Consider the following 21,239-nt stretch of genomic DNA (forward strand, 5'->3'; position numbering starts at 1 on the left):
ATCACTTATATTTACCTTACATGTACCGTACTCTACTGTATATTATCGTCATTTGTATATCAGCCTAACCCCATTATTAGTTTGCACGCTAATTGTAGTTATTAATTTATCCCAGAGCACCCAGCCCAGAAGCTGGTCAAAATCCTTCATTTTATACATGAATTTTACGGATGAGGTCTGAGGTCAGGAGCTCTGGATTTCACTTACTTTTCATAATTTGGAAGGAAAATTCTATTTTTATCCATGAAAAAGAGATAAGGAACTACTGTAGAACTGAGTAGTAACCTTAGGTCTAAGTACTGAAAGAAGTTCATCTTTTTTCCTAAAGCTGTGAGACTATTAGTGCTTACTTTCAAACTGATTGAACTAATGTCCATGCAAATTAAAACTGGTGCTGATAGGACATGATATACACCCCGGAAGTATTTTTCTTTTTCAATAGTGGTAGTTCATTTATTCAGCCAGTACCTGTTGAACTTTTACTCCACGCCAGGCACATGGCAACATTATTTCAGTAATGTTACAATGGATAGGAAGGAAATACCACTGTATACTTTATTTTTTTAATTTTTTATTTTTAATTTATTTATTTTTGGCTGCATTGGGTCTTTGTTGCCGCGCGCAGGCTTTCTCCAGTTGTGGCGAGCGGGGGCTACTCTTCGTTGCGGTGCGCGGGCTTCCCATTGCGCTGGCTTCTCGTTGCGGAGCATGGGCTCCAGGCGTGTGGGCTTCAGTAGTTGTGGCTCGCAAGCTCTAGAGCGCAGGCTCAGTAGTTGTGGCACACGGGCTTAGTTGCCCCGTGGCATGTGGGATCTTAGTTCCCCAACCAGGGCTCAAACCCACGTCCCCTGCATGTGCAGGCGGAGTCTAAACCACTGTGCCACCAGGGAAGTCCGCACTGTATACTTTATAACACACATTTCCATTATCATTTCCCCCATTGACAGATGTTTATAGTTCATTTAATTCTCAAAAGTACAACAGTCTAAAATTGCCCAGGGTTCTCTGAACTCTAACTCAGTGATGAAGCAGCCTCAGAACTCAAACCTAAATGAGTTACTGTGGTCTTATGACCTGAAAGCAAATCTTACATCTCTGGTGTTCGGCTCACTTAAACCAGTCAGGTGGCCCTCGCTGTTTTCACTCAGCAGCCTTCTGATTGGTCAGGACCTGTTCTTGATTCACAGTAGCCCCACAGGACCAGTGGGTTAACCATTTTGAATTACCTCCCCTTCTTATATCCACGATTCACTGGATATAAGGTTCAAGCATAATGAAAGAAATGACATTTCAAATAAGAGAGAATTGATAGTAATAATACAAAGTTATACTTATGTAGAATTAGAATATGTATGAGAGAAGGTATTATATAAGGATATATTTCTAAGTAAACACCTAAATCCTAGTAGGAGAAAAAAGATCTCCATGATATTTCTAAGTGGCAATAGGTGATACATTTTAATTTCAAAATATTTTAAAGCTGGAAATATTTTTAAAAATCAATTTTATACGATCAGAGTCCAAAAACTCCAAAACTTAAACTGTGTAAATGAAGACTGCCTAGTAAAATAGATGTAGGTCGGTGGCAATAGTCATTTATTCTGTGTTGGTAAAATTCTCTTTTATGTTTTCCAAGGCCATAAAAAACATAATTGTTTTACAGGATACAAGCTCAGTATTAAAGGAGGAACAAGTCCTTACAGCCTTTGAAGATGAAGGGTCGTATATTATTCAAGAACAGCAGGATTCTCTCGTGTGTCAAGGGATTCTTGATTTAGAGGAAACTGACATGCCAGAGCCTTCGGCTCCAGAGAGCTACCCCGGGTCAGTCTGTGAAGAAGATGTCACCTTAGCTCTGAAAGAACTGGATGAACGATGTGAAGAAGAGGAAGCGGATTTCTCTGGGCTGTCTAGGTGAGAATACAGTATCACAGACACAATAATGAGGTGATATTTTCTCTCCTATCCCCTCCCAAATATGACCCTCTGTTCTAGTAAATGGACTTTCATTCCTGTTTCCAAGGTAAAAAAAAATGAGTTACCTCATTTTTACGATGGGTTTATTTTCTATTATTGACATTCACTTAAAGAAAAACAAGTAGGCCATTCTCAGAACATAGTGAGTAGCATTCTGCATTTAGAAGTCCACCAAATACCTATTTTGGCAAAATGCCGAATGGCTGAGTGTTAAAATCAATATTGGACCATGGCCAGAACCAAGTATCAAAATCATGGTATGAACTCTGTGATACCAGAACAAATCTGAAATAGGTTCCAAAAATTATTTTATAGTTTTATTATCAACGGTCATATTTTTAAAGTTTGACGTATATAATGGGCAAAAGTGACCATTTCTTACTACTGTCAGATGTTAGAGTGCTCCTTTTAAATGTTTACGCACCATAGCTTCAGAATTATCACAAAGTGATCGTTGAATTCTCAAGTAGGACTTTTTTTCACTCATGGGCTGACAAAATTGAATAATCAATTATTACATAAAGTTCTTAAAGTTTGGTGACTGTTATGTAACTTAAATACCAAACAGTTCTATAATGATGAGACTTATGATATAATCTACATCTCCTATTTTGCTTTTTAAATTAATTTTATAAATATTTGTGGCTCAAACTAATGTTCTTTATAAGCACATCTAATTTTATGCACTCTCGGTGTACTTATTTCCCTATTCAACAGTTGGAAGCTCCTTGATAACTGTTTTTATATAAAAATTAATAATTAGTAATCAAGTCTATCAGAGCTTTACTCCTACAATGAAAGCTTTTCATTTATATCAATACTTCAAGTAATAATTGAGTTTTAACATATATAGCACATGAGGAGATTTTTCGCTCTCAGCATATCTGGAATGCCTATCTCCACGTGAAAGTGCACATTCAGATGTTAAGAGCACATCTTGGTGACACACCTTGTTCATGTCCCTGACTTGGATGTGACAGTAGCCTATGCAGTCACTCACTCATTGATCACACACACAAGTTAAGGGACACCAGAAATGATGCAGGGGTAGATACTCAGCTGTCTGCCTTGCTAAAAGGCTGCAGCCAAAGAGCTGACTTTGGCCAAGCACTGAAGTTGAAATAGAATTAAACATCCTTACTAAATATAGGGGTATATGTACTCAAGCTTAGAGGATACATTTTGTTCAAATCAATCACCACACTGACATTTTAAAAATTAAACTTTTTGAGATATAGTTTTTTACTTCAAATGTCTGCTTCATTTTGATCTCCCCCCACCCCCAGTCTTCTCAGATCCCTCTCTTCCATATGAATTGCTCCGTAATTTCTATAAAGCCTTGTGGAGCTACCCTGTAATGTGAAATACGCAATATTAAGACCCAGAGTCACACATTTCCTTATAGGATGCCCAACCCAAATACATCTCCATCTTTTCCCATTGTCTCATTTTTGTATGTATTATCTGACTGTGGGGATTATAAATTTCTCAAAGAAAATGGCCAGGCCTTATATTTCTTTAAGTCAGATCTGTTACTGCCATAATACTGCTAGGCATATAGTATATGTCATGGCTTTAACACTGGGTTTGGTCGCATTTGAAGTCCTGGCTTCAAATTCTGACCCTGTCATTTCCTACGCAGTAGCCTAGGCACATCATTTAACGTCGCTGAACTTTTTGTTTCCTCACTGGTAAAAAATCAAGATAATAATAGTACTTAATTGCCCTAGAGTTGCTGTGAAGATTGAATGAAAACAATCTGTATAAAGCACCTAATATATAGCCCTTGACATAAAAGTACATGACTAAAACTTTAAAAATATTATCATTGTCAATCTGGGCCTGTTCAAATAAAAAGAGCCTCCAAAATTGACCATTTAAAATGAAAGCATTCTAATCTGTATTATTCATAGAAGTTACAGAAATTATTCCATAGCCCTGGCCTATGCTAGGACTTGAGCTGTTGTAAGTTGGTCATGTGAAATTAGACTTCTAATTCCAAAGATGCTAAGAAAGAACAAGATGCTAGAAAGGACAGGATGAATAAGAAAATCTGTTTGCTTGTGCTTCCTCACAAAGTTTAGGTGGTTGCACATTTTCTAAATCAATGTGTATATACGAGTAAAAAATAATCTATGTTAGATGACAAACTATTTTAAGTAACTGAGTGTATTCTTTTGCGATAATATTTATGATGATGATATCTTGTGTTAACAGTCAAGATGAAGAAGAGCAAGATGGTTTTCCAGAAGCACAGACATCACCTCTGCCATCACCATTTCTTTCTGCCATCATAGCCGCTTTTCAGCCAGTAGCGTACGATGATGAAGAAGAAGCCTGGCGCTGTCATGTCAATCAGATGCTGTCTGACACTGATGGGTCCTGTGCAGTGTTTACTTTTCACGTGTTTTCTAGGCTGTTTCAGGTCAGTGAGGTTTAGGGTTTCTGAATTCATATTATAGTTACCTGATAAAGTTATGGGGTTTTGGCTAAAATCAGTACCTCAAATTTTAATATTCCTACTGATTCCCTTTAAAAATTTTTATTTTCCTGAGATAGTGATTTTTTTTTTTTTTTTTTTGCGGTCTCACTGTTGTGGCCTCTCCCGTTGCGGAGCACAGGCTCCGGACGTGCAGGCTCAGCGGCCATGGCTCACGGGCCCAGCCGCTCCGTGGCATGTGGGATCTTCCCGGACCGGGGCACAAACCCGTGTCCCCTGCATCGGCAGGCAGACTCTCAACCACTGCGCCTCCAGGGAAGCCCTGAGATAGTGATATTTAAATTTACACTTCGACATTGTAGCACTGCTGGGACATTATACAATGACTAGTACTGATATCGCCCCTAAGGCAATTAGAGTAAAACTTCAAAACAACATCTGATAAGTTTTCTGCGGTATGCTAGGCACTTTCAGGGACACTGAAGAAATATAAAGCATGGTTCCTGCCTTCAAGGAGCTTACGTCAGTATCATAAGACAACTTATCATAAAGTGTTAAATTCATTGGCACTTTCATCACTGTGTGGGGACCTTAAAAATTTTAGCCAGGGTTGCTTCCAGCCCTAAAAATAATATGAGCTGACATTTATTGAGCACTTAGTACATGCTAGGCGCTAGGCTAAATGTTCTACATTAAGTAATTCTTACAATAGACCTATGTAACGTAGATGTGTTTTTAGCATTCTGTAGCTAGGGAAACCAAGGCAGAGAGAAATGCCACCATTTAAGTCATTATTTTCCAAACTACCTGCCACCTTTCCTCCCTACCTCAGCAACTTTGCCCATCTTAGAAAACCCAGCTCGGTACATATTCTCTCTGAGGTTTTCCCAACCAACCACTCCAACCTTCGGTCTCTCCCTCCTGGAGGTTCTTTAGTGCTTATTAACTGGAGCATTTATTTATTTAATTCTGTAGTTTTGCATTGCTACTCGGTTTTCTATTTATATTCTTTTCATGCCAGAGATATAAATTTCTTGATGCCCAAGACTGTGGCTTATGCTTTTTTTTTTCCTAATTAATCATAGTGACAACTAATGGTGCTACACATATACATGTAGGTACACGTTAAGTGTTTGTATAGTAATTACACTGTTGATTACACTAATTCATTGAGTGCTCACTATGGGTCAGGCACTGTCTGATTGTTTTATGTGAATGAATATTCTTGAGTTTTGAGAAGATATTACCCTTGATGCATTTTGATGACTTAAAGTCAGAAGGCAGCTCATAGCCAAGGAGAGTACACTACTTTTACTGAAAGTTTCTTTCAGGTAGAACTTAACTTTAGAAGAGCTAATTCCTCACACATGTGAGGACTTTATTTCCAACAACGTATATAGCATGTATTCCTTCTGTCTTTCCTAATGAAAAAAACCTCAGGAATGGGGAGATGAATGGCCTGTACCAACAGTTTCTTTTTTCAGGAATACTGTTCTGTAAATACTGTTTTGATCATTTTTAGAAATGACCATGTTTCCTAAAGAAGTGCCTAAAAACAGGGACTTACAGATCAGTTTTAAGAGTTCTATATATCACTACAATAATAGTTTTAAAATAAAAGGTTGCTCTAATTATAAATTATGCTTTTTTACTTAACCATGAAAAAAGGCTTTCATATGAAATACTAACATTTTTCTTATGTTTTCTCCATAGTCAATTCAAAGAAAGTTTGGAGACGTAACTAATGAGGCAGTCAGCTTTCTTGGTGAGAGTCTGCAACGCATTGGTACCAAATTTAAAAGTTCACTGGAAGTGATGGTGGTGTGTTCAGAATGCCCGACAGTCTTTGTGGATGCTGAGACAGTAAGTTTTAACGTGAGGGCTTATTATAAAAACTAAATTGAAATGGCATCATTCAGTAAATGGTCTTTTTTTTAAGGTAATTCAGAATTTTGAAGTCTGAAGGTTCATATTTTCAACTTGATTATAAATATCTAGCAGAATATAATTCCCCGTGTATTATATGCAGTGGCTTGTGACTACTTCTGATTCTGGCCTCTCCCTGCCCTCACCCTCCACAGAGTCCTAGATGGGGAAGCTGAAGAATCATGCTCTAGAGATGTGTACTTTTCCTGATTCCTGAGTAAAAGCGGGTAGGAGAGGGCTAGACCTCCCCCCATGAAGAACCCAGAACTCCCTGGTCTTCCCCACTTGTGTCCAAGCACGCCTGTAGATTACGTATTAAGGTTTTTAAAGAATTAAGGTGGAAAAAGCTTCAAGGGTGTTACCTTTAAGGTATATCCTGGACTGACATTGCCATTTTTGCCTGAGCCCATTTTTGAAGGCAGTTGAAGGCATGCTTATCCTTCTGATGTCCCTGAAATTGCACTGCACTTCTCCTCTGTTTCAATGAAAGGTCAGTCCTTAGTATGGGACAGCGTACAGTTAGGGAGGCCAGCTTAAGCTGGCCTGAAAACCAAAGTTTTTGGTCTCAGGATTGTGATCAGAAATGGTGACCTGGATCAATGTGTTTCTGATTTGACAGCTGATGTCCTGTGATTTGCTAGAAACACTCAAGTTCAGTGTTTTGGAATTGCAAGAGCACCTGGATACATACAATGCCAAACGAGAGGCAGCGGAGCAGGTCAGTCTGTTTTGACCAGGTAAAATAAAGTAGTTGCTTGTGACACTAGAAGCGCTAACCTGGCATAATAGCTCAGATGGAAAACAGAACCTATTAACACTTGCCTCAGGGTTTTACTGAGAATGTTGGGGCCTTGGAGCTCTCTGGCCAGTAAATTCCTATCCTTTGCTTTTAGAAATCGGCCCTCTAAGAGCCTAAGAGCACAGTGGAAAATGAGCTTTATAAAACGCTTCTGTGTTGAGACTATAATAGCTGCTGTCAACATTGCAAGCTGGGGTATAAAAGCAGTATTTCCCTGAGAAAGGCACAGTGGCGTTGTGGTCCAGAAAAATCTGCAACCTGTGACAAAGTGGTGATCTTTTTCCTGTGATGTGTATGTGTACGTGGGCAAGCAAAGTGAGAAATAAGCACACAGTATATTATATTACCTGCAAAGAAATGTTTAACTCCAGTGTGGCACTGCAAGACACAGTCGTTCTGGGCTTTCCTGGTGGTGCAGTGGTTGAGAGTCCGCCTGCCGATTCAGGGGACACGGGTTCGTGCCCCGGTCCAGGAGGATCCCACATGCCGCGGAGTGGCTGGGCCTGTGAGCCATGGCCGCTGAGCCTGCACGTCCGGAGCCTGTGCTCCGCAACGGGAGAGGCCACAACAGTGAGAGGCCCGCATACCGCAAAAAAAAAACCAAAAAAAACACAGTCATTCTATTCCCTGAAAATAAATCCAGTATATTTTCGATTGGCAGGGGCAGAAAAACTTAAAGGAAAAAAAGTTTCTCCTTTTCACACAAACTGCATACAGTAGGCATTTTTTCCCCTAGAATAGGAGATGAGTCTTTCATTAATAAGTACTAAATATCTATCACATGTAAAGGCCTATGAAAAATGAAGTGTTAAACCTGGTTCTTATTCCCTAAATATTCTAGATAGGAATATAAAGCACAAATACTGTGCATGAATAATTAGTAACAAATGTTTAAATTATAGCTATAAATAAAAGTACTGGCAATGAGAGACTTCCCCAAATCATACAGGTCTAACAGAGAACGGATGCAAACCAAATCTATGATTTCCAAGGAGAGGTCACTTTTGGCTGATAGGAAAGCTTCATGGAATAGAGATGCAACCTTAGTCCTTGACAGACATTAATTTTAGATTGGGGGATTATCTCAGGAAAAGAATATGGTATAAGAAAATACTTATTAAGGGGGTAGTGATCTTATATCTGGACTGAAATAGTAATGACAGATTGGAGAAGAGAGAGTTTTCAGTAGCAGGAAAGTATCGGGCAAGATCTGGTCATTTTACAAATAATGTTGCTGTGTAACTTCTTATACATGTCTTTTACGTATATATGTTCAAATACCTGTTGGATATCTACCTAGGAGTGGAATTGCTGGGTCACGGGGTATACATCTGTTCAACTTCAGTAGATTCTGCCAAGCAGTTTTCTAAGAGAGGTTACATCAATTTACAATCCTATCAGAAGTGTGTACAGGAGTTACCATGCCCTAATACCTTTGCCACCACTTGGTATTGCCAACTTTTAACATTTTGTCATTTTTGGTGGATGTGAGGTAGTATTTCATGATATTATTTTGCATCTGTCTGATGACTGTTTGAGCACCTTTTCTTCTTCATTTAGCTATTTTGTGAATTGTGCCTAAAGTATCTTGCCCAATTTTGTAAATGGGTTATTTGTGGTTTTCTTATTGATTTGTAGGAGTTCTTCATTCTAAACACAAGCCTTTTACTGGATGTATGAATTACGAATTTTTCCCCATCTGTGGCTAGCATTTCCACTATCTCAATAGCATTTTTTTGATCAACAGAAGTTTTTCATTTTACTTAGGTCCAAGTTAATCCATCTTTTCCATTATGGTTAGTGCTTTTGTGTCTTCAGAAATCTCTGTCTATCCTAGAAGGTTGATTGCTGTGATAATAGTCCCCATGAATCATGCTCCTCTGTGTCCACGATTCTTTGCAATATGACTTTGCTGTTGTTCCTCCCATCAAGAGATGGAATCTATTTTCCCACCTCTTAAGTCTGGGATGGCCTTGTGACTTGCTCTGACCAATCAAATTAAGAAGTGATGCTGTGCAACCTCTGAGACTAGCACTTAAGAGGTCTTTTGCAGCTTCTACTTTTGCCATCATGCCTGTCAGAGTGTAAATTGGAACAAACTCTGGAAAACTATTTGACCTCCAGCCTCCAGGAGGATGAGAGGCCATGTGGAGGAGAGTGGAGGCATCCAGCTGACTGCCAGCATGCCAGGCACTTGAGGAAGGCCAGCTTGGAACTTTCAGCCCCAGTCAAGCCATCAGATGACTGTAGACTCATGAGTGACCCTAGGCAAGACCAGAAGAAACTCCCAGCCAACACAAAGATTTATCTTGTTGTTTTAAGAAGCCATTAAGTTTTAGGGGTGGTTGGTTATACAGCAATAGATACCACTTACAACAGGAGAACATCAAATACCTACAAATTAAGTCTATTTAAAGATGTTCCAAACCTCCACACAGAAAATTTCAGTTATTACTGAGAGAAATTAAAGGCCTCCCGAATAAATGGAAGGCTATACCACGTTTATGAATCAAAAAACTCAACAGTGTAAAGTCATTTTTCCCCAAAATGATCTATAGATTGAATGCAATCTCATTCAAAATTTCAGACAGTATATTAATGGAAATTGACAGGCTGATTATAGTCTTGAACACAGGTCAGGAAACTATAGCCCTCAGGTCATATCTGGCTTCCTGCCTGTTTTTGTAAATAAACTTTTTTGGAACATAGCCATCCCATTTGTTTACCTATTGTCTATGGCTGTTTTGCACTGCGACACAGAATAGTTGCAACAGAAAATCTATGGTTTGCAACACCTAAAATATTTACTGTCTGCCCTTGACAGAAAACGTCTTCCAAATCTTGTCCAAAAAGAGCAACAACAAGGACTAAACAACAGAGTGAGACCTACATCCAGTAAGACCTATTAAAAATCTCAAAAGAGTGTAGTGCTGGCATAAAAATAGACACATAGACCAATAGAACATAACAGACCTACACGTATATAATCATATAATTTACAGCAAAGGCTCTATGGCAATGCAGTGGGAAAAGAATGTTCAATAAATTGTGCCGAATCCATTAAAATATTTGTATGGAGAGAAAAATGAATTTGATTCCTTCCTAAGCTACCATCTCACCATTTCTTATCCCATCTATTCTGTTACTTTTTCCTTTCTTTCTTAACTTCTTTTCTATCAACCATTTTTCATTATTCAGTTTTTCCCCTCTAATAGTTTTTTAGTTATACATTCTTTTAGTATTCCTTGAGTCTTCTAAGGATCACAGGTGAAAGCCTGGGGTATTTATCAGGACCCTGCTCTCTTGGCAGGAATTGAACAATTTTTATCTCATCTCCCCAGCACCACGAGACCAAAAAGTCTCTGCTTACCTTTTCATCCTCCCAGATGCTATTACTTGCTTTCTTAGCCTCTCCTCCTGCACATGACAAACATAGGAACAAGTGCCCCAAGAGCAAACTGCACACAGATTGGTAGGCTCCCTTCTCTGCAGTTATCTTTTCTCCAGGATCTTGGCCCTCAGTACCTCACTACCTGTGACAGCCCTGTTTTCCCAGCCCAGTGAACTACAAGCCACTACTTTTTGTTCAGCTTCTGAGCCCATGGACATCAATGAGCAAGTCCCCTAGGGTAATGCTGGAATCAATGTACAGCTCTCTTCAGTACTTTTCTCTAACTCCCTAAATCCTCCTGGCTGGTGGTATTCAGCTTCCATAGTTGTTCTTGGAGGACTGGCCTTATACAAGCTACCCCATCATACCCAGAAGCCAAACCTCTCCAGTTAAATTTTAACCTTTATTTGGGCCTTGAGTAAAAAAAAAATCCATCATGGGGAAAAAAAAAAAAATCCATCATGACAGGAAGACTGTTACAAGTGAGTTGGAGAGTATTCTGTACACAAACCGTCTACTGTATCTTGTATACACTGACTGGGAAGGTGTGGACCTCTACTTTTGCAGGCCAGTGTGTAGCCTCGGGACAATAGGGTTGGGGCTTTTCTTGTAATAGAATAAAAATCAGAAATAATTACTTTGAATAGTGCCCCCCAAATGCCATATCATAGGCATACAGTATAAAAAATTATATTTAGTAAGAACAAACCATTAAATAAGCAATTGAAATTATTTTTTTCAAATTTATCAGTATACTTGGACAAACTGGGCCGGACCTGTGATGATGATGAAGTGTATAGGCATTTTAACATTTTGAGTGAATAAAGATTAAGGTACAGATTCCATGATAGATGTCAGCTGAATTTTGCTCATATAAAGAAATCTGCTAGATAGCTTTTGACAATGACTGCCAGCAGCTGTATCTTACTAGGAAAGCCTAACATGTTTTTCTTCTGAGATGCTGTCAAGTAAAGAGCCTAAGGGCCCGTGCAGGCTGAGGAACCAGGATAAAAGGGACATAAGGTCAAAGAGATTGTTTTGAAACAACCGAGACATCTAATTTTCATTCTTTGCATGTAGACCATTAACAGCTACAACTGAGAATTTCAAATGTCTACTACTGGAATATTTTCAAAGAGTAAACAATGTAGCTAGTAGTTTTTCTCAAAGTCCTAATGACTTCATATATATATATATATATATATATATATATATATATATAAGTTTTATTATATTTAATCTATCACACAAAAAGAACTAGGAAGTCGAATGAACTGGTAATATTAATAATATCAAATCATCAAAACCTAGGATCTTAACTTGAAGGCTCTAAGCTTTCACTTTAGCTTGGAAATTCTGTGACTCCAGTGTTTTTTCCCCACTAAACCATAGTACTATTATTTTCTTTTTATCTGACCAAGGAAAAGGTACCTTAAATAAATATCCATCTTTAGGACTAGCCCCTGGACAAGGAAAATCCACATTTGGCTTCTGTATTCAATATTCATTGGAGATAATGTTTGTCATTTATTGCTGTCCAAAAAGGAAGAAAAAACAAACAAAAACAAGATTTAAAATGTATTTTAGTTTCTGTTTCACTAATTAAAAGTGACACTATTCTTCTGCGAATTATACTTCTGATAAGCAAACGGACCTGGTTAATTCTTTCTAAGTTGCCTTTATTAAATTGACAGGAGGGCAAGCCCATCTTTCATTTCCCCATCTTACATTAGACAAAGGTCAGGTATAGGTTGTGAAGATTTCCAATAAAATCTACAAAATGAATATTCTTTACTGAAATGGAGCGCCACAAGGCCCTGGAATAGAAGACACCTGATTGTGTTTCCATTAGTAAACCGTCCCCAGCGTGTGCATGTAGCCACATACACAGTATCCTCTGCTTGGGTTTGTTGCATACAAATGATTCGGCTCAAATGGAGATGAAAGTCTATGTCTACAACCAGTCCTAGAAATTCAAGTTCACTTTTTAAGGCTGTTGTTTTATTTTTTTAATTAATTTATTTATTTATTTTGTATTTTTGGCTGTTTTGGGTCTTTGTTGCTGCACACAGGCTTTTCTCTAGTTGCAGCCAGCAGGCTTCTCATTGCGGTGGCTTCTCTTGTTGCAGAGCACAGGGTCTAGGTGCACGGGCTACAGTAGTTGTGACACGCGGGCTCAGTAGTTGTGGCTCGCGGGCTCTAGAGAGCGCAGGCTCAGTAGTTGTGGTGCACGGGCTTAGTTGCTCTGTGGCATGTGGGATCTTCCCGGACCAGGGCTCGAACCCGTGTCCCCTGCATTGGCAGGCGGATTCTTAACCATTGCACCATCAGGGAGGTCCAAGATTGTTGTTTTATATGAGGAGGCCATTACACTACCTATTTCATTATACATTGTGCAATTAGTCTATTAAAATTTACTGTTATTTATTTCTTCAGTGGTTAGACAATTGTAAGAGGACATTTGGTGCCAAAGAAGACATGTATAGGATAAACACAGATGCACAAGTAAGTTTCTTATTCTTAGTTTTGCTATATTTCTGTATCAGGTAAAATAATATGTATTCTCAAATGTCCTTGATATTCCTAGAAATAAAGAATATTGGTAACATTTTTCATTTTTGTTATCAGAACAATCTTTGTAAAAGTTAGGTTCAGTGGAATATTGGCTTAGTAATGAAAAATTCACTTTAATCAAAATGAACGGCCAGCTTATGACTGAAGCTTAATAACATTCCATAGATAAGCTCGATGAATATCTGGACAGTCCAAGTTGACTTTTAGTTGCATCTGCCTCTTTAAACATTTTTTCATTCTGCATTAGTCCTCTACAGATAAATAGTCTGGTCAGGATAACAAACCTGAGTAATGTTATATACATTCATACTAGCCCTTCCGAAGCTGAAATTCTGATTGGATAAATTATGGTTTTTGCTAGTATAAAATTCAGTGAAAATAATAGTAATATATTTGCTTAGAGAAAAGTGCACATATGTAACACATACATTAAATGAGGATAAAATTAAGACCTACAAATCATTCTAATAGAAGTATAACTTCATATGGGGAACATGTATTAATCAGTTAACACCCTTTGCATTTGACATGAGAATTCTAACCTTTTACAACATCAGATTGTTACAGATTTCTAGTCACTGTAAGTTACTGTACTATTGTAATAAAAATGTGAAGTTTTACAAAACTGAAATGTTGAGAAAATAACAGTATACTCTCAATAAATGCAAGCTATTTGCCAGGCACTGTGCTGAGCATTTCACATTCATCATCTCAGTCCTTACAGCTCTGTCTAGTAGATGTTGTAATTAGCCCCGTTACACAGATGAGGATACATAATAAGCAATTAATAAATATTTAAAAATAAATGAGAAAAAGTATATGCAAATTAAAATTGAGGCTCAGAGAAGCTAATTTATCTAATATCAGTAAGTAAATAGATTAAGATTCAAACCTTGGAAGGCTGACTCCAAATCCTGCTCTGTCATAAAGAAATTGTCAAATAATCTGTGTAAAGAAAGAAACGAGGCAAGATAAGGAATTAACCCCAGACTAGAATTAGATCCTTTGGTTCTAATTCTGTCTTTGCCACTATGGCTTAAGCAAGTAACAAACTGCTTTTCTCATATATAATTAGGTGGTTAGACTAAGTGATTTCTTATACCCCTTCTACCTTGAAGAAAATGAGTTCCATCTCCAGGAGTCTATGTCAATTAATATAGCTTGAGATTTTCTACTAAGTGAAAACTGAGAACTCGGTACATTGAAGACTTCCATTGATATCTTAGGTCTCCTTTCACATTCAGCTCCTTGAGAGCAGGGGTCCCTTTTTGAACAACATTATGTATTGTCTTTTGCTGTATACCAGTATAGTCTTTTGCATAATAAGCAATCAATAAATATTAAAAATAAATTAAGGCTGTATATGCAAATTTCAGTACACTGAAAAGCAATATTTTTAAATGTACAGTGTTAACATATTTAGCGTGATTTCTAGTAATTCAGAGCTATGAAATTAATTATGTTTGTGTTATTTCCTACAGTTGTGGTGATGGTAAACTTTATCAGTGATTTCTTTTCCATTACATCCCAAAGTAGATGCTCTGGATAATACGTGTGTAGAGTCAGTTTTTATTTATGCTAATGGAAGTGAAAAAAAATATTTAAAAGCTTAAATTGTTGTTAGTTTCCATATAAAACTGTATGAAGTAAAACCTCAGAAATTTAGATATGCTAATATGTTTGACATTGGATTGTGCTCAGCTAATATTCACAGGATGACCATCTACATAATTTATGGTAAGCAGTACGGAGCTGAAGTTCACCTTTGCTTAGCAAATCCCTTCTAAATTGATAGGAATAAATGTTATATAAACAGTGCTTCAGAGGAAACTATTTAGAAAAGCAGATTTCAAAAAGGACTTTTAGAAGCAATATTTACATTATGGCGATTGCTGTTTTAATTAGAAGTCATTCTTCTCCATTAATGAGACTAGGTCTAAGTTGCTGTAGATATTTTAATGTAATAAGTTTTAAATATTCCATAAACTGGATGTTTCACTGTGTATTTTACGTTATCTCATTTGATTCAAACCTAGTTGGGTTGAATTTCTGAGGTTTACTAAATTACATTTGCAATACAATTTAAAACACACAACTGCTCTCAATATTTTACCTTCCGATTCAGCACTAATTATGGCAACTTAGGACTTAGTTAGACAGCAAAGGGTAGGCAACCCAGAATGAGCCACGCCAGAGAGAATCTTCTCATAGGCAAATGCATATTACATAAAATTATAAACCAATTCTTTTCTGAGAAGAGCAAATCATTTCATATTTTCTAATCAGAAGTTTTCCACTTTAATAATGGAAATTTATTACATTTGGCTTTTTTTTTTTTTTGGAAAGGCTATAAAAGCCCAGATACAAGACCACTTTCAGTAGCCAACTTTCCCAATATCCCACTAGTTTTATTCTTTGTAGCTTTTGCACAAGAAATAAACTATAGCCTAAATGTAATTTAGCTGTTATTTGGCAAAGAGTGAAAAACACCCTGGATTGTTACAGTAAATGTCTAAAAAGTTTTATTCTGGAAATAGCATCATAAATTTTTCTTTTGGGTGTAATTTTAAATGTTCTTCAGTTTGCCTGGGACATCTGTGACCCTAGTTAAAATGATTTGTTACACTAATTCTTGGTCTTTTTCTTCCTTTGTATTTTTTGTGACCCGATCACCTTCTTGCTTAGCAAATGGAAATTCTAGCAGTAAGTGACCTGTCTTAATTTATAGACTACTTATCCATGTCAGACAAACTGGTTTTCATTTGCCATTTGTGACCTAGCAATGTTTTGTCATGGACTGCTTTAAGAGTAGTGTGTGCTTCAGTTTTGCATAGCCCTAATCCATGAAATGTTTCAGTCCTACAAAGACAATGAGGTTTTATAATTAATCTGTACAACTAGTGGCTGCCTTTTTACACATCTCTAACATGTCTCCTTTTATATTTCTTAATTTAAAAATCCAAGTGCATTTGTTAATTTCATTGTCTTGTTTCAGTGAGATTACAAATTTGCTTTTTTTAAAAAAAGGAACTCATTTTAAAGACAAACTATTCTTACTTTTTAGGTGAGACGTTATCCAGAGTTTTACTTTTTGCTTTATCAAGCACTTGTTGATAAATGCAGTGAGATGTACATCTCAGTGTGGCAAGAGTATATGCACTTGTAAATTCTTCTCCTTATGAAGTTAAAGTTTTAAGTTCTAGTGAATTCTTTTTAAAGCATTCTATCTATTGCCTGCTGAAAAATTCTGTTTGTCTAATGTGAAAATGTGCTTCACACTAAAAATGAATTATGTAACCAATAATCTTTAAATTTTTATTTTAATCCCAGACTTCAGAGCATCTTTCATCTGTCTTTCATCAACTTCATACCATATTAACTTGCTTACTGCAGAAAAATAAAGCTCAGAATAAATTTTAACAATTATTTACTTATAAATGCTTATTTGAAATATGTTGTCTAGTCAAATATGGAAAATAACACCTAAATTTAACACAGTGTTATTTATTTCTAGGAACTGGAGCTCTGCCGAAGGTTATACAAATTGCATTTTCAATTGCTGCTTCTGTTCCAGGCCTACTGTAAACTTATCAATCAAGTAAACACAATTAAAAATGAAGCAGAGGTAAATATTCAGTTGTACTAGGCATTAGTAACTGATTCTAGGAAATTAAAATACATACATACATATTTCCTTGCAGGAGCGATGAAGTGAGAAGTCGCTTATAGTGAATCTTTCCCCACCCCGCCCCAGTTAAGCATTATTGGTTTTTGAAATGATGTACTATTTCAGGACCTGTTAGTAAATCTGACAGCAGATTTCCAGCGATCTTAAAAGATCCGAGACCTTAAAGGTCGCAGTAGCAGCAACAGATCATCTGTAATCAAAAATGAAGTAAAGCATGTCAATTCAATAAAGACAAAATTGTATTATGAAAGCCCCTAACATCTTGTCCACATAGTGTTTCTATAGTTCAAGTAATGCACACAAGAATAAACATGTCAAGAGCACTGAGAATGTTAGAAATCGTGTCATGAATAGATTCAAAAGTAGGGACTTTAGTCTTTTTCCCCCTTGTCAACCACTGGTACCAAAACTATCACCGAGGAAATCACTTCACTTCCTAAAGTGGTTAAATTTATTTAAAAAAATAAACACGTACTGGTTTATATAAAATACCCTGGGTAAGTAACCCTTTAAAATATAAAGACTTCTCATTACTGTCAAAATTTTTTTTCATGATCATCCCATAATTCCAGGCCTACTGTTAGCAAAATAATAACATAAATGTATTTTTACTATCCAAGATGAAGTATATATCACCTGTTAAAACCAATATAAACATTGGTTGCAACCAATTATTTTAACTTATTACAATGTAACAGTTATTACACTTAAGACAACCTGTTTTATCAAGAGTATTTAAAGGCTACTATTTGGCAGCTGAAATTATTTATTCCAACTGAATAGAGAACTTGAAATATTAACTGCCCATAAGGACTAAGTTTAACAGTTGAAAATAATATTTAAGAGAAAATACTACCACCATTCGATGTATCTTCACAGCCAAGTAAATGCTCTTGTTGTTACTGAACAAATTGATCCTTTTAAGGTATATTTATTTCTTTTAGGTCTTCAACATGTCAGAGGAACTTGCCCAGTTGGAAAGTATCCTCAAAGAAGCCGAGTCCGCCTCAGAAAATGAAGAAATTGACATTTCCAAAGCTGCACAAACTACTATAGAAACTGCCATTCATACTTTAATTGAAACTTTGAAAAATAAGGAATTTATATCAGCTGTAGCACAAGTCAAAGCTTTCAGGTAAATTGTGAAGAAATTTATAGGAGATGCCTTTATACCTAACTGGAAGTTTATAAAGATTGGGTTTGGTTTTCAGTTGGATGTTTCAATGTTATGTCTTTGTGAAAGGAAAACATGACCTTATTTTGTACAGTTACCAATGAAATGACACCAATTTTAGATTTTGTTCATACTGTGATACTTTCACAGTAATGTTTGCTCAAATATTAAAACATCCTCAGTGATTCCAAAGGAAATTATTTTTATAGGTATTAACTTAAAAGTAGTTATCTTTAATAATTACTTTGAGTCTCAGGACTTAAAAATACTGTGTGTTTTCAGATCTCTCTGGCCCAACGATATCTTTGGCAGTTGCGAAGATGACCCTGTCCAGACACTGTTACACATCTATTTCCATCACCAGACCCTGGGCCAGACGGGAAGCTTTGCAGTCATAGGCTCTGACCTGGACATGTCAGAAGCCAACTACAAATTGATGGAACTTAATCTAGAAATAAGAGAGTCTCTACGCATGGTGCAGTCATACCAACTCCTAGCACAGGCCAAACCAATTGGAAATTTTGTGAGCACTGGATTCTGAGAAACTTCAGGCATTTAGGAAGAGACTAAACTGAAGGCGATTAAGAATATTAACAAGCACCTTCTATGGACCCTTGCAGTTCACTGTCAAACTTTACCAGGGTAAAAAAGTAAGAACGTCAGAATCAGAGCTGAAGGGAAAAAAAACGAATCGTTTAACAGCTGCCAATACCTCCCACAATAACTGTGTGAAGAAAGAATTTTTTTAATTACCTATGTGAAAAGAAAAGGGCTAAAAGTGATGCATACAAATATATTACTTTCTGGAGAAAGAAAAGAATTCTAAGAATGTCTGCAATAATGGCCTCTAATACTGAGACATTGGAAAGCAGGTGAAATGAGGCTGAAATCGAGGCTGGTTCATTTTAGCTGAAGACCTGCAGAGATGCTTGGATTTCTAGTAGTCACAAGCATAATCAACAACTGATAGTTAATCATCCACATGAAGAACATCCAGTCGGATGGATATACACAGAAAGACTTCTTTGCAAAAACCATTGATTTTTTTTTTTCCCCCAACATGTGGGATAAGGGCGTGGGTGTTTTGTTTTTTGGTCTGTATAAGGAATTGTGTGTGTGTGCGAGCTGAGATGTGTGAATATGTGATAGTCATATTTTCAAGGTATGGATGTTTGGTGATAACGTCTCAGAGCATGCCTAAAAGAGCACTGCAAGATTATTTTTGAAAAAATTTTATTTTATTAGATCTAACTCTTCATAGTGTGTAAATGTTAGAACATTTTAATAATATTTTAAAACTGGGCTTTCCCAGTATTTCAAAAAGAAATAATATATCTGTTAACGTTATTGGAATGCTGCTCAGTTCTCTGATCAGTGCTTATGTTACGATTGTTGATAACTAACCAAAGTAGATGCCTGCAGAGACTTTAAAATGTAAAATAAAGATGTATGCTGCCCGTCAGCTCTTCTCATTAGAAAAGTTAACTTATTTTACTCCATAATTATTATAGAAACTGTATAGATTAAAACCAGTATTTTCTTGTACATTTGTGCAATGCACTGTTATACAAGAAGAGGTGTACAAAGCTAAAGAAAAAATTGTGGTCATTGATGGTAAAATATATGACTTGCAGGCCCTGAAGTCTGCAGAATTCAAGAAGAGAGATGCAAATGCATTTTTATATGTTTATTCAGGACTCACATGTTTCACCCTAAAGGAACCTGGGGCTATGGGGGAAGATGAAAGGAAGCCTGAAGACTGACTACCAAAACATGCAATATACTTATTCACTGTCCAAGCCTGTAGCATAACATGAACTGGATTCTCTGTCCTTTTTTTAAATAGCATTTTGTAAAAGAAATGAATGTAGTCCCACAATTCCTCTGATTTGAAAGGAACACCTTGTATTTTTTATATGCATCTCTTATCCACTGTGACTTTTCTTTTAAACTGGGCTCTGGGATTCCAGAGTTTAGAATGTAGAAATGAAATGCTTGGCTTTGCCTTTTCTTGGTGGTGCAGACCCCTGCCAGAAATGTAATTATGCTCAAGTGCATTAACTGAGGGCCCTGTGCACGCCGCTGGACTGCTGACTAGAGTTATGTTTCCTGTAAAATTCTGTAACTGGTCACAGCACATTCATAATCACTGTATTTTTTGACCCTGATAAAAACAATTATTTTGATGGTGTTCTGGTACTGTAAATGGTGTCCTTTAAATTATTTAATAACTTCTGGGTGCGGGGCAGGAAGAGAGGGGTGGGTGTCTGGAGACACACCACACTTTACAGCCTATCTATCTTACCATCCCCTATTTTTCTCACCCTCCTTATATCCTTTTTGTTAAAATAAAAAGCATTGTAGTTGTTGGTTTGTGTTGTATTTTAAGAAAAGATGAATGATTAGAGTGCATAATTAAGGAACTTTTCAAATGTTGCCTTCATTATTCTTAAAAATATTTTTCCTTCAAAAGGGGAGAACAGATTCAGTTCACTTGACTAATTACCCAAACCAAACCTTCCAAACAGTTGAAATTTCCTTCTCCTGTTTATATATAACTAAGCCTATTAATAATGTAATAAAGATTAATGCACATGCAGAAAGCAAGATGCAGATATAAAGTCATTAGGATTGTCCTTTTGCAAATCAGATTTCCTTAAAACCTATAATTTTTTGCTCCTTGTCCTCTGGGTCCAAAGTTTGCATTTATTAACAAAATATATCAAATGCTTAATTTATTAAACACCTTATTTACTTCCAATCAGAGCCCAGTCTTTGCTCATATAAACTTTTTCCTTTGCCCACTAAATTTATCATTTTTAAACAGTAAGTCTGTAAAATCACACAAGATAAGAGATCTGGGTACTTCCCTGGTGGTCCAGTGACTAAGACTCCACGCTCCCAATGCAGACGGCCTGGGTTTGATCCCTGGTCAGGGAACTAGATCCCACATGCACAACTAAGAGTTCGCATGCCACAACTAAAAAGATCCCAAGTGCTGCAACTAAGACCCGGTGCAGCCAAATAAATTAAAAAAAAATTAAAAAACAAACAAACAAAAAGGTATCTGGCAGTTTCTCCAAAGAAGAAAAATCCAAAGGATTTTTAACACAATTTAGAAAATATTTTCTACTTTTAGTGATATAAGATGGGGGGTGTGGTACAGCCCACAATCTACCTTAAATTTAGGAAATCGTCAGACATTTTCTTGGAACAGACTCACCAAAGCCAGAGTGAGAGTACCTCCTTTTGGTCTATGAGAACTGCTCA

General features: G+C 36.8%; 1 protein-coding gene across 7 annotated transcripts in view; it reads left to right on the forward strand.

Moving 5' to 3' along the window:
* Positions 1-19,601, forward strand: part of FRYL (FRY like transcription coactivator) — a 246,852-nt gene extending 227,251 nt beyond the window's left edge. For 5 of the 7 annotated variants that reach the window (XM_081234991.1, XM_081234990.1, XM_081234992.1 and 2 more), the window contains 9 exons: positions 1,664-1,914; positions 4,195-4,402; positions 6,131-6,280; positions 6,963-7,061; positions 12,970-13,038; positions 15,793-15,810; positions 16,622-16,732; positions 17,740-17,930; positions 18,252-19,601. In XM_081234991.1, the coding sequence (XP_081091117.1) occupies positions 1,664-1,914; positions 4,195-4,402; positions 6,131-6,280; positions 6,963-7,061; positions 12,970-13,038; positions 15,793-15,810; positions 16,622-16,732; positions 17,740-17,930; positions 18,252-18,510 (1,356 nt within the window). In that variant the 3' untranslated portion in view covers positions 18,511-19,601. The remainder of the gene's footprint in view (positions 1-1,663; positions 1,915-4,194; positions 4,403-6,130; positions 6,281-6,962; positions 7,062-12,969; positions 13,039-15,792; positions 15,811-16,621; positions 16,733-17,739; positions 17,931-18,251) is intronic. The other 2 variants (XM_081234994.1, XM_081234996.1) reach the window with 1 other exon arrangement.
* Positions 19,602-21,239: the final 1,638 nt, after the last annotated feature.

Source organism: Mesoplodon bidens, assembly GCF_964165515.1.
Source record: "Mesoplodon bidens genome assembly, chromosome: 1".
Lineage (NCBI taxonomy): Eukaryota > Metazoa > Chordata > Mammalia > Artiodactyla > Ziphiidae > Mesoplodon > Mesoplodon bidens.